This window comes from Ursus arctos, unplaced genomic scaffold (genome assembly GCF_023065955.2).
Source record: "Ursus arctos isolate Adak ecotype North America unplaced genomic scaffold, UrsArc2.0 scaffold_14, whole genome shotgun sequence".
NCBI lineage: Eukaryota > Metazoa > Chordata > Mammalia > Carnivora > Ursidae > Ursus > Ursus arctos.
Window position 1 is genome coordinate 17,633,354 of NW_026622808.1, and position 15,244 is coordinate 17,648,597.

General features: G+C 62.0%; 2 protein-coding genes across 5 annotated transcripts in view; one reads left to right on the forward strand and one right to left on the reverse strand.

Annotated features, from left to right (window-relative positions):
• Positions 1–501: 501 nt before the first annotated feature.
• Positions 502–11,047, forward strand: PEX11G (peroxisomal biogenesis factor 11 gamma). Its single transcript, XM_026481320.4, has 5 exons — positions 502–583; positions 1,896–2,084; positions 4,102–4,280; positions 6,544–6,606; positions 7,164–11,047. Exons 1-5 carry the CDS (start codon positions 524–526, stop codon positions 7,396–7,398), a joined length of 726 nt encoding a protein of 241 aa, XP_026337105.2. The 5' UTR covers positions 502–523; the 3' UTR covers positions 7,399–11,047.
• The window catches only part of ARHGEF18 (Rho/Rac guanine nucleotide exchange factor 18), an 81,567-nt gene continuing 75,656 nt past the window's right edge, over positions 9,334–15,244 (reverse strand). For 3 of the 4 annotated variants that reach the window (XM_026481313.4, XM_057311495.1, XM_026481314.4), the window contains 8 exons: positions 15,031–15,168; positions 14,548–14,669; positions 13,786–13,842; positions 13,645–13,692; positions 13,057–13,527; positions 12,467–12,794; positions 11,504–11,629; positions 9,334–11,417 (listed from right to left, as the gene is read on the reverse strand). In XM_026481313.4, the coding sequence (XP_026337098.2) occupies positions 11,269–11,417; positions 11,504–11,629; positions 12,467–12,794; positions 13,057–13,527; positions 13,645–13,692; positions 13,786–13,842; positions 14,548–14,669; positions 15,031–15,168 (1,439 nt within the window). In that variant the 3' untranslated portion in view covers positions 9,334–11,268. The remainder of the gene's footprint in view (positions 11,418–11,503; positions 11,630–12,466; positions 12,795–13,056; positions 13,528–13,644; positions 13,693–13,785; positions 13,843–14,547; positions 14,670–15,030; positions 15,169–15,244) is intronic. The other variant, XM_057311496.1, reaches the window with a different exon arrangement.

Here is a 15,244-nt window from a genome sequence, read left to right on the forward strand (position 1 = left end):
TCCTCTTCCCAGCCACATAGTTATCCTCTTCAGAGCATCTCCAGTTACCAGAATCTTGCCTATTCTAGAACGAGTCTATAAGTTTCCTTAACTTTCTCAAAACGCCTTTTATGGATTTACAACAGCTGTATATGCTCACTATAGATGCGCAGACAACGCAGAAAGGGTGAAGCACAGAAGTTTAAAAGAAAAATCCGTTCTTGAACCAGAGCAAACAGGTTGGTGCTTTCGCTTGGATATTGGCTGGTAGACAGTTAACTTTGAAAAGACGAGCCGTCGCGGGACAGAAGGCAGCAGGCTCCGAGGGCCGGGCCTTCTGGGTGCATATGCCCGGCTGAGCGCACACGTGCCGACCACTAAGCTGCAGACTGACCCGCTCCCTGCAGCAGACAAAGGCCCAGCCCAGGGACAAAGGGTCGCGGCGGCGCCTGCGCAGAGCGTTCCCGGGGGGCGTGGCCGCGCGCCTTGCCCCCGCCCCTGGCGCCGCGCGCCGACGTCACGGTGGCGTCACAGCGGAGTTGCCATGGCGGCGCTGACCGGTCTGGCGTCGGCGCTGGAGTCCTATAGGGGTCGGGACCGCCTGGTGAGGCTGGGGCGGAGCGCGGCTGTCCCGGATCAGGGCCGGAGCTCAGAGACTGGAAACCGAGGCCAGAACGGGGCGGGTCGCTCAGGATCCCCCGTCGCAGAGGCGCTCTCCCGGCTGGGCCCCGACCCTGTCCCCTAGCGGTGGACATATTGGTGGTTCCTGCTAACTCATCATGGTGGGGTATTTTCAATACCAACCAAATCCGCACGTTTGGACATTGGGGATCCGACCAGACCACTGAAGGTGGTCACTGGGTTGTCCCAGGCAGTCTCGTATGAGGACTTAGGGTGTTGCAGCACCCGCTGTATGGCTGGGCATTGAGGTTGCGACCAAATCCCCTCCAACTGGGCACTTAGGTGGTTCAGTTCACCCCGGCTGGACATTTCCAGGCCAACCAAATCCCTAGTTGAGCATTTAGGATCCGACTGGGCCGCTGTAGTTGGTCCCTGGGTTGTCCCTGACAATCTCATAGGGGGATTTAGGATTTTTAGGGCTTTCCCATATGGCTGGAAGGCCCTTGAAGGCAGACGCTCAGCGTGTTCCTGTTTTTCTCTTATAGGTAGCCATTTAGGTTGTACCAGGAAATGTGCCAGTGGTGGGCAGTTAGGTTCCATTCAAATCCCTTATGATTGGGCATTCAGGTTTTAATACATTCCCAAGCTGTACATTTAAAATGCAGAGTTTTGCTATTACACAGGGACTGAAAAGAAATGATAAGTGAAAATAATATATAAAACAACAGGAAAGAGCAATTTCCGGAAAGCAGATGAAATAAAGATGTAAGGGTGGTGAAGCTGACCCGGTTCCCAATGCCCCAAATCACCCACTGAGTGGATTCCTTCTCACTGAAGTAATTCAAGCAGATTACCCTTTGGCTCACTGGGCTGAGGCCCAATCACTTCTCCACTCCGCAGCCCAGCTGCAGACATTGGTCCAGCTGGGTAGAGGCGAATATATGCGTCCACCTCGTCCTCCTGCCTGCTGGGAAAAGGAGGACCCACGAGGTGCGAAATGGTTGCATTTTCTTGTTTTGGTCCCATCTGTCTCGAAAGGGTATGCCCCTCAGTGACACAAGCCAGCCCTCTCTTAGGGTCTCCACAGTGACTTTTGGACAGTGAGGTCACGTTTCTCCATGTGTCCCACCTGCAAGTATCTCTTCAAGCTTTCATCTTTTACTGGAAGTTTGTTGATCTAGTCTGCACAAGCCGCCCGACCCCCAACTTGATTCCATGGGACCCATGGCCATGTGGGGGCCGATCTAGCTTAGTCCAGGAGCAGGGCCGTGCTGACTGCTTCCGGTTTCCCACAGATCCGAACGCTGGGGTACTGCTTCCAACTGGTTGGCGGGGTCCTGGTGGAACGTTGTCCAGCCAGGTCAGAAGTGGGGACGCGCCTGCTGACCCTGTCCTCCCAACTCAGCCACTGTAGGACGGTCCTGCGACTCTTTGACGATGTGGCCATGTTTATCTACACGAAGCAGTATGGCCTGGGGGCAGAGGTAACGGGGGGGGGGGGGGGGGAGTGTGGGGCCTTAGACTCTGGGCCACTGGCGTTTTATGGACTTGTCTAAAGGCAGCGGTGTGGGCCTTTTCTTATTTTTAAAAATTTTGCTTGCTTTTGTGAGATGATCCGATGTTCTCATTTGAATTTAAATGAAAAAAGGCCTTATATGTGCATACATTCCGAAAGGCTGTATCATTAAAAAGTCTCCCTCCTTCCTGATCCCCTCACCACTGGTTTTCCTCCTCAGAGGCAACTACTGTCGTTAGCTTTCTGTGATTCCTTCATGAGGTGTCCCGTCTGTGTGCAGGCAAATCACCTTGTTTATGTAATGGGTTGTGTGCCTTGTACACGGTTCGGCACTTGCTTTCTTCTCTTACACAGCACAGCTTGGAGGTCGCTCCCTCTCAGTCCAGACAGAGCTCCTCCCTTTGCCGCCGCGGAGTTCTCTGCCGGAGAGCTGGATGGTGATTTATTTAACTGATCCCCTGCCGGTGGACATGTCGATTTTGCTGTTACAACAGGGGACATTTCCCCAGGGGATGGGCTCAGAACCTGCCTCGGGCCAACCTGGCCAAATGAAGCCCCTCCCTGGGCTGCTCTGTCCGACCCCCCCACATCCCTCTGAGCCACTCCGCGTTCGGATGCATCCACCCTCTGTCCGCTTCAGCGCCTGTGGCCCAGTCACCTCAATCTCAAGTGCTTTCTGGACTTTTCCTCCTGTTTTAATGCCTGTCTCCTATCCTCTTCTTCGATTAGGGCATGGTGCCCATGTGTCCCCGGAGGACCCCTTCCCGGACCAATTCTCTTCTTCGTCCCTAGACAAGGGGCAGGGGCCCTCTGCACCTTGTATATCCCTTGGCCAGAACAAGAACTCCTCTTGCTGGGTCCAGTGTTTAGGTGTCTGAGCCCCTGTGAGTGTCTCTTCCTCCCCCGTCTAGGGCCTCAGCCTCACTGCTTGTCTGGAGACCCTGGTGGAAGGAGCACACTGGGGAGGAGGCGGGGAGGGCCCTGTTCTTGTGAGGACTGAAATACGCCAAACGCACCAGAAGGTCCCAGGCAGGATGGGGGAGCTCGAGTGGGGTTCAGAATCCAGAGGGAGGTTAGTAGGAAGAAAGGGGGCTCAGGAGGGGGCTCCTGGGAAGATGGAGAGGGGGGTGAGGGGTGTGGCAGGCATTGAGGATGAGAGGGCTGAAGGCAGGATGTAAGGACAGGGGAGGGGGGGCAGCCTGGAGGCCTCCAGGGGGCAGAGTCCTGAGGGGTGGGGCCCAGGAATGCGGCCTGGGCACCAGGCTCCTGCAGCCTCAACTGGCCCCACCTCGCTGGGTACAGGCCATGGCTCAGAACTTGGTCGAGGGCTTGGGTTCTGCTCTTCGAAGGCCTGAGGCCTGTCCTTGTATGAGGGGGGCAGGTGGCAGCTTCCCCTAAGGACCTCAGTTTGCCTGTTTGCGGGGCTGGTGACCCCTGTCTGGCTTGGGGAGGTGACCCAAGCTTTGCAGCCTAGTGCCCGCTTACTGTCGGCACTAAGCGTGTTAGGGTACCGCCCTGCCCTGTCAGGTTGGGGTGCGCTGCAGGGCTCCCCCCCCCCCCCCGCCCCCGGCAGCTCTCCTGGAGCCCTGTGCCAGGGAGTCTGGCCTGGAGACCTGGGCGCGGGGTGGGAAGGCCCTGATGCAGGGCATCCCGAGTTGTCCTACTTGGGAATCATCCGGGAACTTAGACATTCCTGGTGCCAGGGCCTACACCAGACCTAGTGAGGCAGGATCCCCGGGGCTGGGGCCGGGGTTTTGAAGCATCCCGGGAATCCCCTGTGCAGCTAGGTGGACACCTGCTTCTCCGGGGGCGATGGTGACCACACTGCTGAGAAGCAGAAATCAGGCCTTTCCTTCCCTGCAGTGGCCATTCACGGGGGCCTGGACGTTGCCCCGTGACTGCCATCTGGCTTGGTCTGGGTCTCTGAAATGGGCCTGGGTAGGTCTGACTCCAGGCCCCTGCCCCCCTCTCTCCTGGCCCTGCAGGAGGAGGACATCTTTGTCCGCTGCGTGTCGGTCCTGGGCAACCTGGCCGACCAGCTCTACTACCCCTGTGAGCACATCGCCTGGGCTGCCGATGCCAAGATCCTCCGCGTGGACTCTGCCCGGTGGTGGACACTGAGCACAGCCTTCTGGGGCCTCTCCCTGCTCCTGGGCATTGCCAGGTACATGGCCTTCACGCCCGCCAGGCCGTAAGGGGCACCTCCCTAAACCCCACCCCCCCCCCGAGCTGCTGTAACAGACTCCCACAAACCCTGACCTTAGACAACACACACAGTCTCACAGCTCTGGAGGTCGGAAGCCCAGCGTGGATTTACTGTGCTCCTTGGGGAGGCTCCGGGGGAGACTCCATTCCTGCCTTTTCCGGCTTCTAGAGACCACTGCCTGCCTTGGCTCACTCTTGGTCCCTCCCTCCGTCTTCAGGGCACAGCCTGTTTCCTTGGGCACGTCTCCAACTCCCACCCTGCTGCCTCCCCGCCATGAGGGCCCTGTGAGGCAACACACTCACAGGGCCCGGGGTGAGGGTGTGGACATCTCTGGAGGGCATGGTTGTGCCCCCCGGACCAAGGAAGCAGAAAGTCCGGGCCCCGACAGAAGTAGCTGGTGGGACTGCCTTTCCCCGGGTCTCTGTGCGCGCGCGGTCGTTGGCAAACGCTCCCAGAGAGAACAGCCAGGAGTTTCATGACCAGCTGTGTGCTTCTGAAACCCATACTGTTTCTAGAACTTTCAGATAATGGTTTCCTCCGGAACACTTCCCTCTCTGTAAATGTGCTGAGCGGGTTTGTTCCGAGCTCCGTGCCCAGAAAGCACAGGCGGGGCAGGCCTCTCAGATCCCCGAGAGAGGGGGCGGGGACCACGTCAGCTGCCACTTGTCTCAGGCCAGACACTGACGGTCAGCAGCCCTTGTTTCCCCGCTGACACTTGCCCTAATGATACTCTTATCATCGGTGGTCTGGAAGATGAGCACACCCAGAGTGGAAGATTCAAACCATCCACAGTCCAGCCCCACTCTCCATACTCTGGTGGTTCTTTCTGGCCTTTGATCTCACACCCTGCCGACACCCCTGCGGAGGAGGGCCCTTGATCTAGGCGCCCCCCTGTTGTGGGCCGGGTGCAGCTTGCCTCCTCTCTCCTGGCTTGGCCTGCCTTCCCTACGGCGGGCTGCGCTGTGGACGTTCCCGAGTCCGCAGCAATCCGGGGGCTGGCTCACGGCCTCTCCTCGGAGTGCCCGGGACCTCGGGCCCCAAGAGGCTTCCCGTTCCTGTTTTAGAGCAGCCTTGCTTCCATTAATTTCTTTTTTAAAGATTTTTTTTATTTTTATTTTTAAGTCATCTCAACACCCAATGTGGGGCTCGAACTCACAACCCCGAAACCAGGAGTGGCACGCTCCGCCGACTGAGCCAGCCTGGCGCCCCGGTTCCATTCATTTTTTATTTTATTTTTATTTATTTATTTTTTAAAAGATTTTATTTATTTGACAGAGAGAGACACAGCGAGAGGGAACACAAGCAGAGGGAGAGGGAGAAGCAGGCTTCCTGCTGAGCAGGGAGCCCGATGCGGGACTCGATCCCAGGACTCTGGGATCATGACCCGAGCCGAAGGCAGACGCTTAACGACTGAGCCACCCAGGCGCCCCCATTAATTTTGTAAAACGGACTTTTATTTTTAGAGTTTCAGCTTCACAGCGCAGTTGAACCGAAAGTAAAGAGAGTTTCCACAGATCCCCACCCACTCCGCGGTCCCTCCATTATCAAACTCCCCCAGCAGTCGATAGGATCCACGTCGACAAGTCAGGGGCACCCCAAGTCCCTGGTCTACATCAGGATCCATCCTGAGGGCTTGGACAGATGTGTGATGAGACATTTCCACCGTTACGGTATCACAGAGGAGTGGCACTGCCCTCAAATCGTCTGTGCTCTGCCCATTCGTTTTTAGAGCTGACACTTCTCCCATCATTTCTATTTGGTGCGAGCAAGCGTGGGGGTCCCGACCAGGAGTCTGCAGGACCCCAAGGTGCCTGAGAATCACCAGGGAGGTTGCTGAAAGGCAGATGTCCAGGTGCAAGAGGTTCGGATGCTGCTAGTCTGGGGACCCGGGGCCCAGGAACTGGCGTTTTGCCCATCTTCCAGGTGGCTCTGATGGAGACCCACTTACCTCACTGCAGGTGCGGACTTGTGTCCCCTGTTCTCTGGGGACAGGTCACCTGGACAGGGACCCATGCCTGGCTCCGACATCAGAAGCACTAGATGCTTCCAGATCTTGTGTGGACAGTGCAGGCAAGTCAGGGTCCAAATTAGGAGTCTCCACGAGCTTCTGGGGCCCAGGGCGGCGGGAGGCACCCAGTGAGCTCAGTGGACTTCACAGGGGACGTGTGGCGATGGGGAGCTAACCCCTGTGCCCTCACCCTGCTTTTCTTGCCCGTTGCAGGTCCTTGAGGATGATCCTGATGCTGAGACGGAGGCTGAGGGGCCCCGCGGTGGCCTTCACCAGGTATGACCCTGGGTTTTGCCCGGAGAAAGGCGACATCTTCCCCCAAGCTGGGGACCCTGGTGGGTCTTCGTAGCCGGGGAGGTGCTTTGAGCTGCCACCAGTTTTCAGCCTCTCCCCTGTGCGGGCCTGCGCGGGGGGCCTTACAGCAGCTCCAGGGGCTGGCTCAGATGGGGAAACTGAGGCTTGCTTGAGGACCTGTCGGCAGGAAGTGGCTGAGCCCTCATCCCTGGAGGATGATGAGACAGAGTGGTTTCTTGAGGACTGTAGTCACTGTCACTGTTTCATCCTGAGAAGGGATGTGGGGCAACGCTGTGCCCACTGAGCAGCTCCCTGCGCCCCCCAGCTCCCTGCCTGTCTCCAGGGCCCAAAGGACTGAGGTGTGGGTTTGAGACTTCCCACTGCCAGGCTGTGCCCTGTTCCTGCGTTGGGCTCCCTCTGGAGGGTGTGACAGGGACTCAGCCCCATCACTTCTCACTCTGCTGTCACCTCTTCCTGCCCGTTGGGGTGAGCGTGGGTGTGCATGGGTCTTCCCCAGCATCTTCTCTTTGCTCCCACAGCCGGCTGCCCCGGACCAAGAGGAGGGCCATGGAGGCCCAGGTCCACTCGGAGGTGCTGACCCTTCTGAGCAACGTGGCCGATCTGGCCAATGCTGTGCACTGGCTGCCTCCGGGTGTCCTGTGGGCTGGCCGCTTCCCCCTGTGGCTTGTGGGCCTCCTCGGGACCGTCTCCTCCCTCCTCAGTGTGTACCAGGCTGTCCGGGCCGGCGGCCAGGCTGAGGCCCCCACCCCCTGATGTAGCCTGGGAGGTGTGGATGCGGCTGGAACCCCACCGGAGGGCCCCTTCCCACAAAGCAGTAATCACTCGGGTAGGGGCTGGGTCTGTAACTGAGCGAATCAATGCCAGGTGTAGGGAGGTGTAATCCAGAGAACGCACGGCACCGCCTCGGACACAAGCCCTTGGTGGGGCAGGATGTCAGCGGGGCTGAGGCCCCCCAGGGGCTGAGGCCAGGGCCTTTCCAACTAGGCCGGGGCTCTGTGGCCGAGGCTTCTCTCAGGGCCAGAGGAGGGGTCCCCAGGCCTCACATGCGGAGAAGGCTGCTGCGGGCCTCACGGCACCTCGCCAGGCCGGCGTGCGCCGTGCGGAAAAGTCGAAATGATGATCGATTAAATGGCGTGTTGGTGCCAGGCCCAGGTGCGAGAGCCTGTTTCTCAGTCCCTGGCCCCCTGCCCCTCCCGCCTGCAGGCCCCCTCGCTCACCCGCCTGCTCTTTCCGCGGCGGCGGCGGCCCTGTGCATTTTCGGAGGGGGTGCAGGTGCCACCTGGAAACCACACCTCCCCAGCCTGCCTTCTGGAATGTGCTTGGCCCAGTGGGTCCTCTCCAACTCTGCGAGCACAGCCCGCTGGCCCTGAGCAGCCTTCAGCCAAGGCGAGCCGCTCTCCCATGCCTCGTCTCGGGCATAGGGGCCACGGATCCCGCCTCCCACCAGGCCACGCCTGTGTCTTGTCCCTCTGGGCAGCTCCAGGGTGCTTGGTGTGGCCGAAGCATTTCCCACTCCGCCACGGCTTGGGCCCAGGGCCGGTCTGAGTGTTCTATGGGCTCCGAGCTGGGGCCGGGCCACGCAGGCTCCTGTCTCCCACCTCATGGGGATCATGGATGTGTCTATTTTCCAGGCTGACACGTGAGAGGCCCGTGTGTGTGGCCTCAGGCAGGCACCTGCAGATGGTGGCCAGCCCACGCCTGCCCCTCTTGACGTGTCCTCGGACCCTCCACTTCTGAGTCCTAGCCAGAAAGCATAGGGGATCAGGTTTCATGTGACACCCCCCACGTCTTGTCCTACAAGGAGGCTATGGGGTGGGAAGAGCTGGGGTGGAAGCCCCTCTGGGTTAACACGGGGTGCGGAAGACCCCCCACCTGGCCTTGGCTGGAGCACCCTGCCCTTACCCATCCATCTGGACGAGAGGAGGGGGCCAGGCTGGGTTAGTGTCCCCCTCACCTCTTGCAGAGGGGGGCGTGCTCACCTTGGCCCTTAGCAGAGGCCCCCTTCCTGGCACTCAGAACAGTGTGATTGTGGGGGAGCCATGAACACCCGCATATGTAACCTGTCCGCTCACAGGTCCCCCAGCAGGCTGGTGTCCCATGGGCCTAGGCAGAGCCAGATGCCAGGGCTGAGGCTGTGCTGGGACACACCGCTGGGCTATCGAGAAGCCCCACCTGTAGTGTGGCCGCACCCCCTGCCCCATGCCCTTCCCCGGGGCTGGCAACTTCAGCCTCTCAGGTGGGGGCAAAGCCAGTCAGTTCCCGGGAGTGGGGCCTGAAAGGGTTTTCTCAGGACGCAAACTCAGCTCCTTCGGGGAGCAGGGAGGCAGATGGGCCTTGCGGATGGCCCAGGAGCCAGCAGGCCCTACTCCGGGCAATGGCTCCTTGTCCAGGAGGCTGACCTCCCAAGAGCACGGGAACAGGCCTAAATGGAAGGGGACCCTGCCAGAGCAGGGAGGCCTTGGCCACATCCCCGCCCCGCAGCCTCGTCTGGAGGGCCGCTTCTCCTGGGGGTCCCCGGCACCCCGCTGCCTCTGACTCCAATGTCTGGTCGCAGTCATTGTCTGGAGCTTCCTAAGGGGAGCGTGAGGGGAGCCCCGCCCGGTGAGCTGACCGCCCTTATGACACTGACGTTCGGGACGACGATGCTACAACAAAACCCCGAACCCCCAAACGAACACTCCCGTTGGCTCATCTTCGACACGTTTATTGCTGGAATCAGGTCTTAAGTTCTAAGGCGGGTCTGAAGCGCCCGCGGTGAGGAAACGCGGCAATCATCACACAAGTAATTGTCGGGGGACTAAGATGACGGTCACAATGAACGAAGACGCGCACAGGTCCCACAGAAATAAGAGGGTCTGCTCAACCACCAACCGTACAAGTAAAATCGGGCTCTCCCCAGGCGTGGCCTCGCCCGAACGAGACACGGACCGCCGCCAACACTGCCTCGAGGCGGGACGCCCCAGTTCCCGCCGCACGGCCGCGCGGAGAGTCCCCGGACTTGTCATCGGCTGAGGAATCGTGGCGCCTCGGAGGGTCAGAGCAGAGCAGGCGGACAGGGGCGTGTGGCGGTGAAATCACCCAGCACGAGGGCCCCGGAATGCTCTCCACAATAGGACAGGAACTTAAGTCAACTTTGCTAAAGTGCTCTGAGACGTCTCGGTACGAAAACACGAACACTGATCACAGACATGGCACGGAGGAGCTCGGACGCGTCAGGACCGAGGGAGGCGGGAGCAGGCAGAGCTTCTCCGAGGGGCCGGGCTTGGCACACCATTCACTGTGCCCGGAGAGGTTCAGAACTGGTCAGCTGGGAGGGACCGGACTCTGGGCTCAGTGGGGGAGCCTGGGGAGCAAAGGCTGGAGTGTCCCCACCCCCCGCCCTGCACCCAAGCTTGTGGAAGTGTGTGCATCTGACCCACTGGCCGGCACCAGAGCATTCCTGGACATGCAGCTCGGTCCCCAGCGTCCAGAGCTGTGCAGCGGGCGGGTGGCCCTTGTCCTCCAGGGGAGGTGACGTAAGCTAGCACAGCTCACTGGACACGAGGCACCTGGAGCCATCTGCCCGTCTGAGGTCTGCGGGCCCTGTGTGACCCCTCCAGCATTTCACCCTTGTCCGCCAGGACGTGGTGGCTCCACTGCTCTGTGCCTGGTACCAGCACCTGCCCAGCGGTGGGGGACACCCACCCTGGGGCCTTCCTCCCTGCAACCGCAGGAAAACCCGGCCATCTCATGGGGGCTGAGGACTGTCTGTGGACCCTCAGGAGCGTGCTGGCCCTGGCTAAAGCTCTCGATTGGGCTTCTCTGGACAGACGGAGCGCTCGGAGAACGGCTAGTGCCCTCGAGCCCCACAGACGCATGCGCCGTGGTGGGGCGCCTCTGGAAAGCACCAAGTTTGGCAAGGGCAGGTTTTAAAAACCTCTGTCAAATTAAAAGGAGTTATGGCCCGTCCCTTTCAGAACCTATGGAACCTGTCACCTGTGCCACTGGCCGTCCTCTTCATACGCCCTGCTCTGTGGCCTTCTGTCCCCCGGTGGTCTGTGTGCCACCCCGTCTGAGCTCATGCCCTGGCCTTGAGGTTCACCACAAATACAGGTAGTCTCTGCTTTGGAAGCGGATCCTGCTGACACCACCCAGCCCCTTTCGGGACCCTAATGACATGTTCCGGCGTTTCCTGGTGGCTGTGGAGCCTGGCCCAGGGCCAGCACGTGCTCCTCAGACTGGAGTCTGACCTGCCTGTCATCAGGCATCTTGCGGAGCCACCACCGTCTGTCACTACCTTGGAAAAACGGCGTGGAGTCGATGTCTCCCTACCCAAAAGGGGTGCTACGACTGGACACAGCCTCCTCGGGTTAGCTCTGGTTCAACCTTCGATTAAAAACTTTCCTTTTTGTGTTAAAAAAAAGAGGTTTAGAAAGTTACCCAGGCACCACTGCTAATCCTACAGAAAGAGCCTCGAGACAACGGGCCAGCCCTGGCCCTGACCCTGGCCCTGACCCTGACCCTGGCCCTGGCCCCAGCCAGGCGGCCGTTGGTGGTGGGTTGCTCGGGACGAGGAGAGGGACGACTGGGCTGTTCCCCAGAGAGCAGGACAGGGAAGGGTCTGCACCTCGAGCCACACACACTCTAGAAGAAGATGACGTCTTCCTTGCTGCCGTCTTCCTTGTCGAGTGGTGTGGTGGGCAGTGGCAAGGGGGAGGGGGGCAGGGGGGCGCCCCCAGGCTTGAGGGGGAAGCCCTCGGGGGGGACGTCGGCCGGGGCTGGGCAGCAGGGGTCTGGAAGGGAGGGAGAGAGGTGGTTGTCAGCAGCCGCCAGGCCCCGCGGTGGCCCTGCTGTCCCGGGGGGCGGGGGCTGAGCTCACCTGCGGGGGGCACGGAGCTGTGGCCGCTGAGCAGGACGGGGCTCAGTGAGCGGCGGTTCCGCGCGGTGCTCTCGTCCTTGCCCATGAGCTTGCTCAGGAGCAGCGGCTGCTTCAGGTCGAAGGAGGCTAAGGGAGGGAGGGCACAGCCTGGGGTGTTTGGCCTCGCTCCGGGCAGATGAGCAGCCCCCCCCCCCTTTTGGCTAGAGACACACCCACTCAGCCGTTAAGCCCCAGAGACAGAGACACCTGACCGGAGAGCCCTTGGAGTAATTCAACCTCTGGACGAGAGAGTGACCCCATGACCCTTGAGCCCCAGCAGTCCTGGGACACAGGCCCTGTTCCTCAGGGAGCATCCCAGGGCTGGCTCCCCTCGGCCCGAGCCCGCATGCTGGCAGCCCCCGCGGCAGCCCCTCGGGGGACTCTCACTGCAGGGTGCTCTACGCAAGGGCCTCAGTGTCCCCTCTGGGGGATGAGGACCCGGTAGAGATCCGGGCCCGAGAATCGTCCCTGGGTGGGGGCTCGGTGGGGAGCGTAAGCACTGGTTGCCTCGATGTCCCTAAGGGACCCATGCTCTTCTTTCTGAACTGCCAAGATGTTGTCTCGTCCCCGATCCCTGTTTGAGGACCGAGATGGGAAAAAGCCATGGGTCTGATGTTTTAATTTTCTTTCTTGGGATGAGACCTCCACATGGGGAGAGGACCAGCTTTGGCCATGTAGCCAGGTACTGCCAGCTGTGCCTTCCAGGTTCCTCCTGTTGCCCCCTCCAGAGGATGGCCCTGGGTCCTGTTTTGGTTTGCTCACAAGAAACCGCTTTGGTTTCACAAACTGCCCAGAGCTGGACCTGCGAGTCCAGGGCCCTAGGGACCGGGGAGGCACCCAAGACCCCGCATCTCCGGGTGGGGCGGAGGGCCCGCCAGTGCTCGGCCTGCCCGCCCCAGCTCCGCCCCCTCACCCGGGGCTCACCTGAGCTGTCCCAGCGCTGGGAGCCCCTGCTCTTGCCACCCTTGTCCTTGCCGCCCTTCGTGGAGGCAGCCAGCTTGGTGGGGATCTGCTGCTGCACGGCCGCCTGCCTCTGGATCTGGTTGGTGGTGCTCAGCAGCTGGATGGGGACGTCGCTCTTGGCCGGCCGGCTCTCAGCCGGGGCGCTGTCCCGGCGAGCCATGTCGGGGCGCTCTGTGAATTCGGCCCCGGCCAGCAGCGTGCTCCCCCGGGCTCCTGGCGCTTTGGCGAGGGCGGCGGGCCCTTCCAGGCCATCCCCGTTGAAGCTGGGAGTGTGGCTTGGGGGCTGGGCCTGTCCGAGCAACAGAGGACGGATCCCAGAGTTGTCGTTCCTGCTGGAGGCCGCCCCGGCACCGGCCCCGCCGCTGGCCTTGGTCTGCGCGGTGCACCCCCACCCCCGCTCCTGTGGGTCCACCCAGCCCCACTCTTAGCTGGGAGGGTCTGTCCGGGGGCAGGGCCGGCGCTGGGCCCACGGAGTCGCCCTCGATCGGAGACGCGCACACCCGCGGTGACACTCGGTCACGCGCACGGCCCGCGCGACGGCGTGCCCTCACCTCCGCTGGCGGGTCGGGCGGCAGCGCCCCGGGCGCCGTGTTCTGCTTCTTGAGGCGCCGCTGCTGCTCCAGCTGCTCCCGCTCCCGCTCCACGGCGCGCTGCGCCTCCCGCAGCCGCTCCAGGTCGTGCTGGTAGGCCCGCCGCTGCTGCTCCAGCTTCTCGCGCTCCTGGCTCAGCTGCTCCTGCAGCTGCAGCTGCTCGTCCTCGCGCTGCCGCAGCCGGGCCGCCGCCAGGTCCAGCTCCTGCTGCTGGCGCTCCCGCTCGCGCTCCCAGCGCTGCTGCTCCAGCCGCAGGCGGCCCTGCTGCTTCTGCACGCCGGCCAGCTCCTCCCGCTGCTTCTCGAAGTTGCGCTGGCGCTCCTGCTCCAGCAGCACGTTCCCGCGCGTGGACTGCAGCCGCAGCTGCTTCTCGCGCTCCTGGATGGCGGCCCGCTGCATCTCCACGCAGCTGTCCTGCTGGGCGATGACTGCCTGCAGGGGCGCGGCGGGCAGGGGCTGATTTTAGGACGAGGCTTGCCCTTCGCCAGAGCCCGACCTCAAGCAGGGGAAGGAAAAGGGCAAGGTCGCACCCCCCGGGAGCCCCCGTACCTGAAGGCTGAGGAGCAGCTGGGACAGGGTCTGGACCCGCTGGACAAGCTGCAGAGAGGGAGAGAGACGCTGGCCCCCTGCGCAATGCGCTGTGGGGTGTGCATGCCCGCCCCTGGGGAGACGGACGAGCCCCGAGCCTACCTCCAACTCCAGGACCGCCGGGAGACGGGGGCCAGACTCTGCACCCGGCCCGGCGACCTGTGGCAAGAATGGCATCAAACACAAAGAGCTAAGGACCTGCTTATTACCGACCAGACCCCCGCCCCCCAGCCCTGCCTGGTCAGTTGACTTGTGCGAGTCTCGGTGCCTGGAAAATGAGGGCACAGGGCGGCCTTCCTGGAGGCGGGTGGGCTCACCGTGGGGAGGCTCAGAGGTCAGGTGCACCCGGCGACAGCTCTCAGAGGTGAAGCCTGTGCACGGGCGCAGGGGAGCCAGCGGGCAGCAGAACTGAGCCTGACCCGCAGCCTGACCCCGCTCTGGCCCCCATGCCTGGTAAGGGTGGGCCTCCAGAGTCGCAGGGGAGGGAGCAGTCGGGCCCTTCAGCAGCCGCGGGCGTGAGGACACACGCGCAGACTCACAACTCACGGTCCCCCCATCGCCCCTCGCCTGCTGATGCGGCCACAGCTCCCGCCCTGGGCCTGTCCCCGCCCTCACCTCCCTCCTGGGCACCGAGTACCATTCCTGGGAGGCGCGGGAGGGAACGTGGGGGTTCGCCTGCCTGCAGGTTCATCTGGGCTGAGATTCTTTCCCGGTACAACGCCAATGGCGCTGGTCGCTAGGCGTCCTGAGACGGCAAAACTAGACAACCCCAGACACAGAGCTGCTCACGCTTGTGAATGCGAATTAGAAGGGCTTGGCCTGACTCTGCACTTGGCTCAGGAACATCCCAAGGAAGCAACGTACGGCAGGTGGGGCCTCCTCAGAGGCCCCCGGGGTGCTGCAGGGCTTCGAGTCCAGGCTGCTCACCAGGCCTTGCCAGTCTCGGGGGCCGGGGTCGCTGCTGCAGGCCTTCTTCAAGCCGCCGTCTGGAAAGCCCAATGCAGGCGTGTGAGGATGCTGCAGGTCCCACAGGGGTCCGGACCAGGCCCCCCGCCCCCCAGACCCAGGTAGGAAATTGTGGCCGGGCCGCCATGGCGGCATCTGAGACACAGAGACCGGCAGGAGAGGGAGGGGCTGGCCCATGTGCTGCTGTCAGAGCCCGACCGACAACACCCTGAAGGTTCCAGAACCTGACCAGAGGGTTCATACTCGGGGGGAAGCAGCAGCGGCGATGCCCAGCAGCAAATGCCTTGGCTCTGCCGCTGGGAACATTCCAAGAACCCGCACAACCTCTTGTTGCTGCTGGAGGGGCCCCGCGAAGCCCCAGGCAGACGCGGCACCACTCACTCTTGCCAGGGCTGCTCACAGCGTCATAGCCCCCGAAGGTCTCTGCCCTGCGGGGCAGGCCCGCGGAGCCTCCCCCGTCTTCCGCCTGGCCGTTGGCGCTGCCCAGCTGCCTGCAGATCAGGGTCTGGATGTCCTCGACTATGGAAGGAGGCGGGAGGAACCGAGTCACGCCGTGCGCCGTGCTGTGGGTGTCAGCGTGCCGGGGCCCGGGGAC